This window comes from Colletotrichum godetiae (genome assembly GCF_030913485.1).
Source record: "Colletotrichum godetiae strain CBS 193.32 chromosome Unknown BDP55scaffold_18, whole genome shotgun sequence".
NCBI lineage: Eukaryota > Fungi > Ascomycota > Sordariomycetes > Glomerellales > Glomerellaceae > Colletotrichum > Colletotrichum godetiae.
The window spans coordinates 448580-464344 of NW_026851266.1; the positions used below are offsets into that span (position 1 = coordinate 448580).

Genomic DNA, 15765 nt, shown 5'->3' on the forward strand with positions numbered 1-15765 from the left:
GGAAATCGTGACAGATGACAGACGGGAGAATAATAGTCGATTTGTGCCACACCAAATTGTAGTGAACGGATACTTAGGTACTATACCACACTTGTCTACTCCGTACCTAAGGACCTTTAGTATTTTGGAGTGTGGATCTTGCTAGCACACTTGAGGGAGGTGCATCGCGGGGTGCAAGGTATTCGATTCGTAGATGCCCTTTTTGGCGTCCTCGCTTGTCGGCGTGGCCTCCTGCCCTCCCAGTGCCTCCCCGCAATCTAATCAGTCGGCTATCGGAGAAAGGTGCAGCGAGACCCGTCCGCTGCCGCCTTCCCACCACAGCGACAACCGTGAGCCAGAGAAGGCGGCCAATCATTTGGGAGAGAAAGTGGACACCCGAGAGGTAGCGAGCACGTCTTAGTGGGTCTGGACCCCTGGGAACCGCTGTCGACAAGTGGAACCTCTGGGGGGCCACCAGTCGCCTAGGCTCAAGTTGCTCAACCGCCGCTGATAATCCCAGTGATAACGCCATTTTCGCCCCAAAGCACTCAAACCCACCTCTTTGGTGCTGGCTCCGTCTACGGCTTGCCCACCTGCCACTGCCCATCCTCAGCTCAGCAGCACCAGCAGCAAAACTCCCAAAGCCTACGAATAACAATCACTATCATACGGATAGAGATAGCGAGAAAGAGAAGAGAATCAGCCCTTTTCCTTCCACCAGCGCGCCGCTTTCGAATCAACCGTCGTTAAGTACACACCGATCCCTTCCCACTACGACCATTCGCACCTATACCTCTCTATCCAGCCTCGGACGAACCCAGACCACACTCTCCCATACCTCACACACTACTTCAATCACGACACCGACACCATCAAAGGCGACGACGGCGCACTGCGACCACGATACTTTCCTCCCTCGTTCACCTCCGCCTCGTCTGAACCTTGTCGCACACCCTTAACTACTAGCGATCGGGCAATCCCTCTGTCCCTCCGCGCCGTCAAACCCGTCGCAGTCAGCAGGCCAAGGACGAGAACAGAAGAAGAAAGCATCCAGACGACTTCCACAAAACACAGACCACAACCACCCCCGGCCGACGAATCACCAGGGGCTCAACCTCCTGCCAAACCTGCCTCGAGTCTCAACACAAACGCCCGCGCGCGACGTCGACAAACTGCACTGGAATTGCGTGCCCTAGGTATACCAATTCCATCCACAACCATACCCCTCAGAACCAGTCGGAATCCGTTCCTGTAGATCGTCCGGGGCTCCCATCTTGGGCAGCTGCTCAGAAATACCTATCCGTACTCCGTACTGCGTATACCCAGACACCCCATACTCCGTCTACCAAAAAAGTTACACGCCAATCCTCTTCCAGTACCTGTTACGCCAGGTCTCTCACAAGTTCCTACCCGAAATCGACCTTCCCCTGGCTCGCACGCCATCGCCAGGTCCTCTCACCTCACCAACACCCAAAACGCCCATCGGCCACGACTGTCACTCCCCCGTGTCACTGTACAACGTCCCGCCCTTGGCCTCTGTCTGCCCTTGGGTATCGCTCCCCTCGTCGCCGCCTCTCGCTCGTTTGCTTTGTAGGCTGTGTCCCTCGTTGTACACCTCCCCTACCGCCGGCGACACCAACAACCCAAGCGAACAGTTTCCGTCTCGCCCCGGATGATTTGACACCATTCACCCCAACTGTTCTGTGCTCTGCTTCCATTGCTTGCTGAAACATATTGCGGCCATGGACCTCGCAAGCACGTCAACCGTCCCGGATCCCCGGAGCCTGAACCTAAACTTGAACATGGGCCTCGACCTCAACCTCGACACCAATAACTCGTCGTCCAGTCACCGCCATGACGAGCTCGCCTCGACTTCTCCTTCCTCTGATTACTTCAAGAACACACCGACTTTCACCGCTACCGCTGACGTAAACTCCACACCAGTCTCCCACCACAATCACACACCTGCTCCCAACGCCGCTTCCGCCGCCAACGATGTGACTACTGCGAACCATCCATCTAGAGACAACTGTGACAGACGAAGACCTGACGAAGGAGAAGTCTCAAAGTTCCCCGCGAATATGCCCACCCAACTCGTCGGCCAGACAGTTACGCCTTTCCTCCGAGAACATATCCCCGGCATCTACGCTCCCATCGGAAAGCCAGATGTCCAAAACGAAAACAACTCGCTCATCCAGAAGCGAGACCCTACCAACAGCAAGTTCTGCTATCGTCACCGCCCCGACGCAAAGTGTCGTCGCGCGGCTGATGAGTCCAAGATGGTCTTGATCCAAAGTGTAAGCCCGTCTTGTGTTGATGCCCACAGGGCCTATCGACTGCGTGCTGACACGTCTGGCGCACAGGAACTCGATAAGCTGCCTTCTGCCGATCAACAAGCCATCACACACGTGTGGTCCCTCTTCTCCGCCGCCCCCGCCAAGCACCGCGACCTGATGCTCCAGGGTATCATCACCCAGTGCTGCTTCCCTCAACTATCCACCGTCTCCCGCGAAGTACACGAACAGCTCAAGATCGACTTCATGGCTGCGCTCCCGACTGAGATCTCATACAAGGTTCTCGGCTACCTCGACACCGTCTCCCTCTGCAAGGCTGCCCAGGTCAGCCGAAGGTGGCGGGACCTTGCTGACGACGACGTTGTCTGGCACCGCATGTGCGAGCAACACATCGATCGCAAGTGTACGAAGTGCGGCTTCGGCCTTCCTCTCCTGGAGCGCAAGAGGCTGCGAGACTGGAACAAGCAAAAGGAGCTCGCCGAAGCTAGGAGCCTACAGCAGGGTGCCGTCGTTGAAGAGGTTGAACAGGTTGAGGAGGCCCCGGTAGCATCGTCGCCCAACATGAATAAGAAGCGTGAACTGGTTGTTCTCGACGACAGCCGAAAGCGTGCTTGCCTGAGCGACCCGGGTGAGCCCATGGCACCAAAGACGGGAGGGGAGAAAGAGAGAGAACGTCTCATTCGGCCGTGGAAGAGTGTCTACCGTGACCGTTTCAGGGTTGGCTTCAACTGGAAGTATGGTCGATGCCACATCAAGACCTTCAAGGGACACGACAACGGTGTGACTTGCTTGCAGTTCGACGATGAGATTCTTGCCACAGGGTCCTACGACGCCAAGATCAAGATTTGGAATATTGAGACAGGAGAGGAGATCCGCACTCTGAGCGGACATACCATGGGTATCCGCACCCTCAAGTTCGTCGGCAACAAGCTCTTCAGTGGCAGCTTAGATCACACGGTCAAGGTGTGGAACTGGCAGACGGGCGACTGCATCAGCACACTCCGTGGCCACAGCGAAGGTGTCATCACGGTTGACTTTGATGGAAAGTACCTTGCATCGGGGTCCATTGATAAGTCGATCAAGATTTTCAACTTTGACAGCAAGGAAACATTCTGCCTCCGTGGCCACGAGGACTGGGTCAACCATGTTCGCTTGGACGCCGGATCGCAGACGCTCTTCTCAGCCTCGGATGACTGCACTGTCCGATTGTGGGATCTGCGGAACAAGACATGCATCAAGACCTTTGAGGGCCACATGGGCCAGGTGCAACAGATTCTGTTGATGCCGGAGGACTTTGAGCCCGATGAAGAGGCACTCGCTGGTGATGGCGCCGACAATGTGTCAGTTCACAGCGGCAGCGGCCGAAGCACGACTCCGACGGCGTTTGCCAACGTGGCGTCGATTCTCGGCTCCTCCTTTGGCGGAGCAGAAGCGAGTTCCCCACCGGCGGACGACCGGACGTCGTTTGGGTGTGCCTTCAACTCGGACCCTACCCGGCAGCTGCCGCCCCGCTATATGCTCACCGCCGGTCTCGACAACACGGTCAAGGTGTGGAACGTCCACACGGGCAAATGCCTCCGCACCATGTTTGGTCACGTCGAAGGCATCTGGGGCCTCGTCGGCGATACTCTGCGAATTGTCACGGGCGCCAATGACTCCATGGTCAAGGTCTGGGAGCCTAAGAGCGGCAAGTGTGAGCGGACATTCACCGGTCACTCTGGCCCCGTCACCTGCGTGGGCTTGACCGACAGCCGCATGGCCAGCGGAAGTGAGGACGGCGAAGTGCGCCTGTACAGCTTTGAGGCAGATGCACCTCTCCTCGAGGAATGTGGTACTCCCGCGTAATAGGATGGCGATGGACAGTTTTATGTTTTGTTTTGGGTTTCCCTTCCTCCTTGCAAAAGGATTACATTGTTTCAGGCGGGAGTTTTGCGAGACGATTCCCCAACGGCGATTTATGAGAGACGGACACTGTTGCACAATGAAGAAGCGATTTCGTTGTAGCTCATCTCTTCTTGTTCAGATTATTTTAGATGTCCTCGTGGACCACAGGGACTGGGACTGGTACTGGGACGGGGAAGAAGCCCGATCATATGGATGGCGTTTCAGGGTTAATTTTTGTTTTGCTCAACTTACCCGATAGGAAAACCAAAAAAGGGAATTGGGTTGGGAAGCATAGGAGGGAAAAAATCTAGCGGCTCACTTGTACCAGGATGGGATACATCATGAGCCCTCATTTTAATCTACTACAAAATTTACGAGTCGTACCATTGGTTTTCACATGCTTTTGTCGCACACGCCCACGTAGTGTGGTGGTGGACTTGGTGGTTGCTCGTCAGCCTCACCCGCTTCCGACTTTCTTCTGATACTGGCGCCACAAATCAACACCAGCACCAGTACCAGGTTCAAGCTAGTTTCCCGTCCCTCCACCAGCCTTCATCAGGTGACACCGTGACGGCCGTGAGGTGGTGCCTGACGTGACTAAGCTTTGGCTACTCAAGGGTGGCTCACGCACTTTTCTTGCGGGCTATCCTGAGTGAGGGCTGTCCGGAATGTGGGTGAATGAGGTAAGTTGAAATGTGATAATGATAGTGAGACTGACCAAAGTACAGCTGTGTAAGTCACACAAGAGAGTGAACCTCCATGAGATACAGGAGTGAAGGACGGAAGGGAGTGAATGAGTGAGTGAGTGACAGAGCAAGGCCAGGACCAGCGTCCGAACCTCGGCAACTTCTCGCGAATGAGTCTGGCCAGTCGGAAGGGCGGAAGTAGCCGGCTCCCCCAGGTCCCCACATTCCAACTTCCAGTTCCGCACTTCCTTGCAGCAGCTGGCAGTGAGTCGCCTGTTCCCCCGCAAAATCACAAGCTCGGCTTGGGGTCGGCAAAGCTGCGAGATGGCCCCAATTCTCTCCCCTTTCGGTGTGTGTCCCTCACGGAGTACCTACTTTACGGAGTAAGGTACTCTGCCGCAGCATGCCGCACGCTGGAACTGGAACTGGAACTGAGGTGGAACGGTGTTAACTGCCGCTACGTCACTTTTGGGTGTGGAGTGTTATGTCACAGGCCGAGGAATCGTCAAGAACGAAGAACGAAGAGACATCAGCAATGAGAAGAGCTACACATGATCACAACAATACCAGGCTTGAGGTACGCAACTCAGCTCCCTTGGTCCAGCACAACGCTCTACCGGATGGATGCCAATTGGAGACTGATGCTCACCAACAATACCAGCAAAATGAAGAGAAGTCTACGCTTGCGGTCTCCAATATGCCAATCACACCCCACCAAGCCTCCGTTCCGCCGAATCGGGATGGTCTGTCGCAGCGCAACCCGCTACAGAGTCACAGACGTCTGAAGATTTCAATGGTTTGAGCCACTCAGACATCAGTCCCGTGCTGCCATCTCTCTCTCTCTCCCTCTTCTCTCTTCTGCAGTCTATTTTCCTTCAGCATAGAAGGCATAGAAGTCTATCCGTACACGCCCCCCTTCCCCCTCATGCGCCCGGTTTACCGAAACCCCTGGCGCTGGTGTGTCCCGTCCTAGGCTTAAAGCTGATTTCTATTTGGCTGGCCTCGTCGTGCCGCGGGTGAAAGGGGGATGGAGAAGACCGTCTCCTCATATGCTTTTCTTGTCTAGCTCATCAGACTTTCACCAGTCCCCGTTACCCTTGCGTATGTCACACTCATACACTCATACCTAGGTACTCTCTCTCCCCAAGACAAGACCAAGACCGCCTTACACGCCTGTGCTCGGGACGAAACATCGAGTCATCTGCTTATCCTGTCCAGATTCTACCTATTCTGGCTTGTGCGGCGTGCCTTGAACATTGACCACCCCCCTCCCCTCCTCCTGTGCCCTCTCCATCTGCTACCTAGTCAGTAGTCAGTCCCGTATGCGCCACCTTTTATATACATGATTGCCCGCTCTGCCGTGGCTTCTGTCATCGGCGCCGAGGATGTTTGGCTTTGCCTTTGTAGGTCCCTGGCAGCGACTTGTTCCGAATCTTCTTCTTATTCTATTCCGACTTCTTCCCATGCCTGCTTCTTCTCCCTTGTGACTTTCATGATACCCTGCTCCTCCTCTTATTTACTGTGACGCATCTCGCATCCCATCTGTACTCTAGACCAACAACACCACTGCTCGCTTTCTTCTCTGTCGGTTCCGGCGCAAGACTTGCTGTCTCTTCCCCCCTCTCCTCTCCTCCCCTTCTCTACCAATACCATATACCCTCTACATCGTGCGTCATGGCGTCAAAGGTAAAACAAGACGGCAAGGCGCCGACCTCGGCGGCCGTGAACCTCATGGGTATGTTCACCTTTTCTCGCAAGACCGGCGCGGCACATAGGCATCGTCACTAACACGACCAACAGCCGGAGGTGGTGCAGGTATGATGGAGGCATTGGCATGTCATCCCCTCGGTAAGGATCCCTCCTTTCCCTGCAGAACTAAGACTTCCCTCCCGCTGCGCGCGCGCATATGCATGCGCAAGCACAAACACTTACCCGAACCTCTTGCGAGGAACAAAGTCAATTGACATGGAACGAAACCCACAGATACGATCAAGGTCCGAATGCAGCTGTCGCGACGCGCGAGGCAGCCCGGCGCACCCAAGCGCGGCTTCATCAAGACTGGTGTTGAGATTGTCAAAAAGGAGACGCCTTTGGGTCTATACAAGGGTCTCGGTGCCGTCTTGACGGGTATCGTGCCCAAGATGGCCATCCGCTTCACGAGTTTCGAGGGTTACAAGAATGCTTTGGCGGATAAGAACACGGGGATCGTCAGTGGACAGGCAACATTCATGGGTGAGTCATTCCAGAAAGAAGGCTACCATTTCTTTTAGCATACCAGGTGAGACTAACCTTTGATCTCGTGTTTGAACAGCCGGTCTCGCTGCAGGTGTCACGGAAGCCGTCGCCGTCGTAACGCCAATGGAGGTCATCAAGATTCGTCTCCAGGCGCAACACCACAGCATGGCCGACCCCCTCGACATCCCAAAGTACCGCAACGCCGCGCACGCGCTCTACACGGTCGTCAAAGAGGAGGGTTTCGGCGCGCTGTACCGCGGCGTGTCGCTGACGGCTCTGCGACAGGGCAGCAACCAGGCCGTCAACTTCACAGCCTACTCGTACTTCAAGGAGGCCCTCAAGAAGTACCAGCCCGAGTTTGAGAAGACGACGCTGCCGGGTTACCAGACGACGTTGATTGGACTCGTCAGTGGCGCCATGGGCCCGTTGAGTAATGCGCCGATTGATACCATCAAGACGAGGTTGCAAAAGACGCCGGCTGAGTACGGGGTTAGCGCGTGGAGTCGTATCACCAAGATTTCGGCCGACATGTTCAAGTATGTGGATGTTTCCGTTTCCTTTCCGTTACAGATTGGCGTCTAGGTGAAATCAGTACTGATTCTGTCAATAGACAAGAAGGATTCCACGCCTTCTACAAGGGCATCACGCCGCGTATCATGCGAGTTGCGCCCGGCCAGGCTGTGACGTTCACCGTCTACGAATTCCTCAAGGAGAAGCTGGAGAAGGGCAACATTGCCTTTTCTGGGGCCGGTTACGAGGAGTAAATTGTACGATCGTCACGGTCGTGATACATTGTACTTGTCCATGACGAAGTCAGAGGAGGGGTGTTTGAGATACCAGCGTCTTATCTGCGTTCTGTCAAGGGGTGGTGGCTCTATGATTCTGAAAAGACAAGGATACGCAACATAGAAGACTGGCAAACGTGCAAGTTGTAGATATGCAAAGGAGCACAATGTTCATAGAAGGCACTGCACTGCGAATGAAATATTGTCTATCATTCACCCGATCTACGGGCCTAGGATATGAATTGCTTCCCACGCGTTGAATTCCAACGTTTTCTTTCACTAGTCCGCCGTGACGCCGGTGTTATTCGTCTACCGACCGGGTCTCTTGGGTCTGCTAAAGTTTTGTCGAACCGTCACCTTGGGGTGTAGCTCCGAGAGAACCGTGTCCTCGGTGATCTCGCTTGGGTCCTCAACCTCGAGCTTCTTATCGAGCGTCAATCCTGCCTCGCTGGATGCGACATCGAGGACAGCACGCTTCATGAGAGGGTAGAGCATGCGGTTCTTGATGGACCTGTTGCCAGCGTTAACAGGGCAGGTGTAGATAAAGAGTAGGGGGCTCGACTCGGCGCCGTTGTGGGTATGGTTGAATCGGTAAAAGGTGAAGCGCGGCTCGGTGGAGGAAATGGTTTGTGTGAGCTCGGTAATGGAGGAGGGGCTTTCGCTAGAGGGAACGAGCTCAACGGATTCCTTTTCGGGGTTGATTTTCTGTTTACAGGCAGTCAGTCAGTCGATCCGCCAACGAGGCTACAGTAGGGAGAAGCGGCATGGTGTTTCAGACGTACCAGCATCACCAATGTCTTTCCACTGTCCGGTGACAGCCCTTTGAGTGCGGCGAGTGCATCTTCGGCAATGGGCATGGCCAGGGTCTTGCTAAGGTGGATCTCCCTAGTTCCCGTGCCAGTGCTGGCCTCCTGCTCGGCCTGCTTGACGGCGCCGAGGCTGCGCTCCTCCTCTGTCAGAGGAGCCTCGAGCTCGGTGTGAGCATCATGTTTAGCGAAGCCTTTGGCCGATAGCTCCTCTGCCATAGTGGCAAATATGGATTCGCGGAAGTGTTCGGAGCCAAGCTTTCGGACTAGGGTCAGGCGGGTGGACGCGAAGAGCATCTTCTGGCGGACCTTGGCCGAGTCTGGGACGTAGCTCACGGCTGCGAAATGCGGTGCGGTATCATAGCGGCGGAGAATGACATAAAGGGCCTCGTTGGGCTTGAGATGAGGCTGGAGGGAAGCGAGGTTGTCGTCGAACGAGGCGGTGGGGGAAGCCTTCTCGAGGAATTGAATGGGCTTAAGGGTCTCGGCTTCGATGGTGATGAGGAGTCCGAAGTGGCTGTCTGTGGACAGAAGAGTATTAAATTGGGAGACAAGTTCCTCGGAGGCTGCCGAGGATTAGCTCTTGGGATCAGGAGTATTTCGTCAAGAGTTGTGCAGTCAATACGAACCCGAGATGCCTGACTGCATCTTGGCGGTTAAGGACCAAGGTGCGTCTGGAGGAGTGCGTATATAATTGGACTTTCAGGTTGTAGCGGAGGACCGAAGAAGGTGATGGAGTATATTTACACCTATGTAGGAAAGCTGGAGGCCGAGGCGGATGCGGTGAGAAGCGGAGCGTGTGGTGGTGAGGTGGTGTTTGAAGCTCGAGATGCGGCGCCGCTACGTCAGCTGGCGAGTGGACCCGGACGACGGGGATGGCGGTCGTGGAGGGGTACCTTAGGAGCAGTTGCTGGGACAGTGGACCAGGAAGCTGCCCACCTACTTTGGCGGGCCTCCGCCCAAGCCCGTCTTATGTCAGCATTTCACGAATAGATAGATCTATCGCCATCTTATCTTATCGCTTCCTCGTCTCTCCTGTCACCACGAATCGGCATCAAGACAACATGGCATCACATCGGATCTGGTTTCAATTGATTCAACGTTTCACAATCATCCTCGAGTCTCATTCCATACTATATTGAGTTTTCTCCGCGACTTTCAGCTATCTTTACGCGATGCGGCTCCAATAGACATGCCCTACGTACGCAGCCGTGATGGCAACAGAGTACGGCGCAATCGTCCGAGCAGCCTGGATCCAAGCTGTTCGGCGTATGACTCTGTCCGACTCAGTATGCGAAGCCTTGTCATTTATCGTCGGGAACGCCTTGCCTTTAGGCACTTCTTTCCCAAGAAACTCGCAAAGAGGCTCCCACCCATCCTCGCCGACGCGATACACCAAGAGTCTCTCGGGCGCTACATGAGCCTTGATGCGCTCTGAATGCTCTCGGAAGACTTCCGGCGCTCGGCGATGCAGCTCCTCGATCGTACGAGCACCACCAAAGAAACCGCTGAGAGTCTTCTGCATTGCGAATCCAGCCCTGTTGCCAATCACTATACCTACACCCTTGAGAAACAAGTCGACCCATGGTCCGAACAGCGGTTGGATGACTTGGCTATCGAAGCTCGGAAACCACTTATCAAAGTCGCGTTCCGTGAGAATGATCTTGGCTTCGGGATAGGCATCAATCAGCTGCAGTGCCCAAAAGCACGACAGGTCCGTCACCGCGTCGTACGGCCCAAAGAGTTCATCCCAGTCTTCTCGACTGAATGGCGTAGGAGCAGACTGGCCCTTCGCGTTGACTTCAGGCCAAGTTGTAATGGCGGCTCGCTCGAAGAATGCCCAGTGCGTTGGTTTCGTCCGGGAATTCAGACCGTGAAAGACGTGCTTGAAGCCAAGTTCAGAGAGGGCGGCTGCGAGTGAGTACGTGCCTGTGCGAAGCATGCCGACGGCGAAGACCTTGGGAGGCCCAGCATCTCGAGCTTTCTCTTCGGGGGTGGCCATGGAGGCGTTTTATTGATATAATGCGAGTAAGCGGAGTTAACGACTTCGCACTCAACGGCAAGAATTCGAGATCCCCTTGATTCCGGGTGAAGTTGCCCGAGGGGCAGCAGGCCTCGGAGTTCTGGGTAGGGCAGACCGTGAAGCTTATAACCCCCCCCCCCCCCCCCCCCCCCCCCCGGTACTCCCTCGTCAGCACTAAGGACGCCACGAAGCATTTGGATGGCGAGAATGACAGAGCCCCCACCACTCCGATATCCTTGGCTACGATTCAACTGGTTCGGTACCCGTCGTGTACTTCAGAGGATGCACTTCTTTTTACGTGAGACCGCTCTTTTATCTTCGTGATGGTTCCGTGTCGAAGCTTTCACCAATGACCATGTTTGCAGCATCAGGTGACTAGCTGCTTTCTGCTGCGCAAAAGCAATTCGCGATACTTCTCCAAGCTCTTTCCCATGATATTGATGAAAGGCCATTGGGTGTTGCTTTTGAAAAAATGTGCCCATATTCTCAAAACCGCCAGGCTCAGTGAGGCAGGATCTCGATCTGTTGATGTGTCGGGCTCATCATCTTCAAAATCGACAACATCGTACGCCTCTTCGACAATGCATCGGACCCAGTGCAGGATCCTATCTTCGCTGTCTGTTGCTCGCATGTCAGCACACAGATCTGAAGACAACAGCATAAACAAATGCGGGCCAGCTTACCACTAAGAGGCGTCGTCGCAACAGATTCAGTCAATGACGAGAGCCATTTACTGAGAAGAACGGCACACTCAAGTCCTGAAAGCGAATGCCGAACGCTCCAGAAGAATGCTTGGCTCCGCGCGACACGGTCAACTCCCAGTCGCACAGGGATGCTGAGCATATGAGCAGTATACAACAGGGCGGTGATGACGCCACCACTTCTTTCCACGGCAGGAGACCGGCTGATGGCCTTGGCGATTCGCACGGGGTCTCGAGATTCGAGGAGTCGGTATGGTCCAAGGTGAAGATAAATGCGCACGTATGCGAGGCCGAGCAGAGAACTGGATGTGAAGGGGATGGGTCCGTTCTCGTTATTGGGATCAAGGCTGGATTCGGGGGCTTGCTGCCATCCTGCAGTCCACGAGCGTAGGCCTCGTCTGTATCGGGAAGTTAGTATCACGTCACGAATTAAGCGGTAAGATGGGCAGGTGGACGAACTCGAGCTTGTCAACCTCCTCGCTAGGAAGAGACGCTGAATGGTCCATGACGGGGAGGGACAAATCGCGGACAATATAGATCCTCTGGAGGAGCCCATGCAAGAGGATGTAGTTACCCAGTGGTGTTGGAATAGGGTCAACAGGAGCGGTGCCGTCTGTGTTCCTCAGGAGCAAGGAAAGAGCGTCTTGGAAATACAGTTGTTGCTTCTCAGTCTCCCGGCGCGCCGTCTGCCATTGATACGCCGACTGCGCTTTCCACTCTCCAGTCGAGCAAGGGAGTCGAAGGCCAACCTCGTTGCTACGTAGCACAGGATACACGTTATATGCGATGCTGTGAGTGTGCATAAAGGAAAAAGCAATGAGTTTGGCTCGGCGCGTCGACTCCTGTCGCACCCACGCCTGCCAGGCGGCTTGCGGAGTGGTCTGGTCGGCAGGAAGTTGAGGAACATCCTCATCGAAAAGACCAACTTCTCGAAGAATCTGTGCCAATAACGCCTGTAGAGCGAATGCTTCCTGCACGAGTGACACTTTGGGTTCCCAAGTGGCGTAGCCCATGAGGGCAATCAGGGCTCGAACTGTCTCTATTGGTTCCCATGGACCCCAGTCCCTCTCCTGAAAACCCTGCGAGGCGCGGCGTTGTGGTGTGAGGTTATGAAGATTAAGGGATGAACCGGTCTTTGCACCAAACGTTTCAGACTCGTGCATCAATCTCTCCATGAGGATGGCCTTGCCAGCGTGAAAGAGTCTCTCAGACATGCGATGCTCGAAGCAATACTGGGCGCCGACTGCCGCCAGACCGAGAATGAGTTCAATGGAGTGTTCAGGGACTCGCCATGTTGGTGTGTGGATGAACGGCATGTGTGAGTGGAAGCCTTCAAAGAATGAGGTCAGATAGCGCGATAAAGCATGTCGTGATGGAAACTTGAAGTCTGGATCGAGAATGTCCCGAAATGTTTCGATAGAGCTGTTGAGACGATACCGCTGCTCGTCTGAGATACGGTACGGTTGTGAATCAATGTCGACGGACCGTGGGTCTTGATACCATGTTAGTCGGGCGGCTCTCGACAATACGCAAGCCATTCGCAAGAGACCTACTTGTATCCGGGAGGGTTTCAGATATGCGATTGCCAGTGGGCGCTGACGGCAGCCATGAACTGAAAGGTGTCCCTGGCCGAGTCCTACTATTACGAGCCCCCGGCGTAGTAGTCCCTTCTCTTGACATTCTCACCGTCGTGTCGGTAGCTTCGTGATCTCTGTCAGGGCCGTGGAAGTAGGGACTCCATTCCGCTGGTAGCCCAACACCATCGAGGAAGTTGGCAAACTCCCTGAAGTGGGCGTCAAATCCCACAGTATCTTGATTGCCTGATACGTTTGCATCAGCCTCCAAAGGTCAGTAAAGCGGACTCGCACCATTGACCAACCATTTTCATAGAACTGGTCTCCAAGCAAAGTCTGTTGGTATGAGGCATCTACGAGAGTGCCGTTCCTTGGAACCGCCATGGGATACAGGTCTGCCGGTGGTGCAGGAGGTTGTTGCTGTGCCCAATGGTCCACGCTCATTCCCGAGAGGGAGACGGCCGCAGCCAGATCAGCTTCAACAGGCCCATGGGCCTCTCCCGAGTCCGGCTCCGATGCGACTCCCGGAGACTCGGATCCATCCTCGTGGAAAGCAATCCGCTGATGGCGGGTCAGCAAGTCACGCCGGGCAAAGGCAGCTCCACATCGACAGATGAATGGCTTCTCCTTAGTGTCTGGAAGAACGTGCCGGTTAGCATCGTAGCACGTGGAACTATTCCGAGGACTTGGTCATGGAATGAGCTAATCGTGTAGCGCCAGCAAGAGGGGTAGATGGTCTTTGACTCCAGAGAAACATCACTCCAACACTTGGAGGAAGCTGAGGGAGGGAGGGGGCACACGAGAACAGATGGGACGACTGACGCGTTCGCACATGGCGCTCCAAGTGCTCGGTGCGCTTAAACGTTCGCCCACAGTGAGGACAGGACCGCGCATCAGGGCCGTGACCGGTTCGTCTCCTTCGCTTAACTGGAGTCGAGTGCGGTCGCGGAAGCTGAGCCTGCTGCGGCGGCTGCTGCTGGTGAAGCGGCTGCGATGACGACTGCGGGTGCGGTTGTGGATGCGAACTCGTGCCATGGTGGGACAGCATCCTTTCCACATTCGCTTCGCGAGACTCTTCGGACTTGTTGCGTGTTGGAGTTGAGGAAGACCGGATAAGTTGGAGAGCAGAGGCTTTGGGGCATCCCTCAGGCTTATGTTGGAGAAGACTTCAGCTTCTGGTGGGTCTTGCTCGACAGAGATAACTCCAACTGCCGTGGATTGGATCGCCCGCTATCTTTGGAGACTGACTCGTAATCAGACACCCCCTTGGCTCCCTGCGACCCTGCGACCCTGCGACCCTGCAACCCAACGCCCTTATCTCACGGAATTAGCCTTTGGAGTCTATTGTCGAGGGTGTTAATGATCATCATCTGCGCCTGAGACAGCCAGGTCGGCCTTCCCTGCTTTCCTCCGAAGTCGTAACCGTATCATCCATCCATACGGAGTATTCGGAAGCTGTTTGCTCTCCCCGCGGTATCCACCAAGTACGTGTTTGTGGACCAAGAGACACTTTCTGGTCCGAACGCCGATTCAACAATTGAGACTGACTGCTGTTAAGTCTACTTCTACAATTCAGCGTACACCTGGCTTTGGAGTTACATACCTATTCATTTCAGGGACAACTCATCCTAGTAATTTCATTGCGAACTTTCATCATGTTTAAATTTCCAGGAGTTGCTTTCATCACTGGCGCCGGAGGGACCGGTGAGTTTCAAGTCACATGGCCTTGAAGCTCAAGGTGACAAGGTCGCATCTTCAAGCTCTAACTCAACTATTTAGGCATTGGCGCTGCAGTTGCCAAGGGTTTCGCGCGATCAGGATGTTCAAGAATTGCCATCACAGACCTCAATAAAAAATCACTGGCGAATACCAGAGATGCCATTTTGCAAATCAACCCAGAGGCACAGGTGTTTAGTCAAGAAGGCGACATTTCGAATGAAGTTTTCGTCAACTCATTCGTTGGCAACATTGCTAAGAAGTTCTCACGCATTGACTACTCAGTAAGCTGCGCCGGTATATTGGGCCAGTCACTACGGTCACACGAAACGTCAACTGCCGATTTCGAGCTCATTACCAATGTCAACTACAAGGGTAGTTGGCTGGCTTCTCGGGCGGTCCTGAGCCGTATGCTTGAACAGCAACCTCATGAAGAGCACCCAGACCAACGTGGCGCCATTGTGAATATCGCGAGTCAACTCGGCATTGTGGCACGGCCGGCGGCGGGTATGATGAGCCACTTCTCTAGCTCGTGTCGCAGGATTACTCACACAATACTTTCGCTTTAGCTCCGTACTGCGCGTCCAAGGCCGCAATCATCAACATGACACGGTCAGATGCCATTGACTATTCGCAAGACAAGATCAGGGTCAACTGCGTCTGCCCTGGAGTCATCGCCACGCCGATGACGACAGCGTCAGAGGAGTTGGTACAGCGACTGAGGCCGGCAATAGATATTGCGCCGATGAAGCGCATGGGAACACCCGAGGAGGTGGCTAACGCGGTGTTGTTCTTGTGCTCAAGCCAAGCCAGCTTCGTCCAAGGCCACGCTCTGGTAGTCGACGGAGGCTACACCATCAACTGAGAAGTGATAATATCAACTCGAAACTCATTAAACACGACCAAGCCTGTGCTACTTCGTGGTAACACTTTCCGCAATCAGATCTGTGAAGTGTTGACAGGACTCTTTCTGTTTTGGTACTGCTGAGGCTCTAAATTGAACACAGAGGAAGCCGCTTAGCCGACAAAGCCGGCACACATTAGATTTCATACCAAAGTGTTAAGTTTGTTACGATTTGAAT

The 15765-nt window shown here is 54.5% G+C and overlaps 6 protein-coding genes across 6 annotated transcripts; 3 read left to right on the forward strand and 3 right to left on the reverse strand.

The window, feature by feature from the left end:
• Nucleotides 1-2258: 2258 nt before the first annotated feature.
• Nucleotides 2259-4118, forward strand: BDP55DRAFT_550876 (WD repeat domain-containing protein; the record flags this gene model as incomplete). The annotated part of the gene is made up of 1 exon (XM_060569063.1): nucleotides 2259-4118. The coding sequence occupies one exon, from the start codon at nucleotides 2259-2261 to the stop codon at nucleotides 4116-4118; it is 1860 nt and encodes a 619-aa protein (XP_060430268.1).
• A 2399-nt stretch (nucleotides 4119-6517) lies between these two features.
• Nucleotides 6518-7842, forward strand: BDP55DRAFT_550983 (mitochondrial carrier domain-containing protein; the record flags this gene model as incomplete). Its single annotated transcript, XM_060569079.1, has 5 exons — nucleotides 6518-6578; nucleotides 6644-6691; nucleotides 6827-7075; nucleotides 7155-7614; nucleotides 7689-7842. 5 exons carry the CDS (start codon nucleotides 6518-6520, stop codon nucleotides 7840-7842), a joined length of 972 nt encoding a protein of 323 aa, XP_060430269.1.
• Nucleotides 7843-8061: 219 nt separating this feature from the next.
• On the reverse strand, nucleotides 8062-9664 carry BDP55DRAFT_662156 (cofilin/tropomyosin-type actin-binding protein). Its single transcript, XM_060574779.1, has 3 exons — nucleotides 9299-9664; nucleotides 8646-9235; nucleotides 8062-8568 (listed from the first exon to the last, which is right to left on the reverse strand). Exons 1-3 carry the CDS (start codon nucleotides 9315-9317, stop codon nucleotides 8173-8175), a joined length of 1005 nt encoding a protein of 334 aa, XP_060430270.1. The 5' UTR covers nucleotides 9318-9664; the 3' UTR covers nucleotides 8062-8172.
• Nucleotides 9665-9672: 8 nt separating this feature from the next.
• BDP55DRAFT_662157 (uncharacterized protein) lies at nucleotides 9673-10814 on the reverse strand. The gene has a single exon (XM_060574780.1). It carries the CDS (start codon nucleotides 10669-10671, stop codon nucleotides 9838-9840), a length of 834 nt encoding a protein of 277 aa, XP_060430271.1. The 5' UTR covers nucleotides 10672-10814; the 3' UTR covers nucleotides 9673-9837.
• Nucleotides 10815-11059: 245 nt separating this feature from the next.
• On the reverse strand, nucleotides 11060-14176 carry BDP55DRAFT_714979 (uncharacterized protein; the record flags this gene model as incomplete). Its single annotated transcript, XM_060578285.1, has 6 exons — nucleotides 13790-14176; nucleotides 13273-13602; nucleotides 12947-13213; nucleotides 11853-12885; nucleotides 11376-11791; nucleotides 11060-11337 (listed from the first exon to the last, which is right to left on the reverse strand). Exons 1-6 carry the CDS (start codon nucleotides 14013-14015, stop codon nucleotides 11060-11062), a joined length of 2550 nt encoding a protein of 849 aa, XP_060430272.1. The 5' UTR covers nucleotides 14016-14176.
• Nucleotides 14177-14622: 446 nt separating this feature from the next.
• Nucleotides 14623-15548, forward strand: BDP55DRAFT_550881 (short-chain dehydrogenase; the record flags this gene model as incomplete). Its single annotated transcript, XM_060569064.1, has 3 exons — nucleotides 14623-14671; nucleotides 14747-15190; nucleotides 15253-15548. The coding sequence occupies 3 exons, from the start codon at nucleotides 14623-14625 to the stop codon at nucleotides 15546-15548; spliced, it is 789 nt and encodes a 262-aa protein (XP_060430273.1).
• Between the last annotated feature and the right edge of the window lie 217 nt (nucleotides 15549-15765).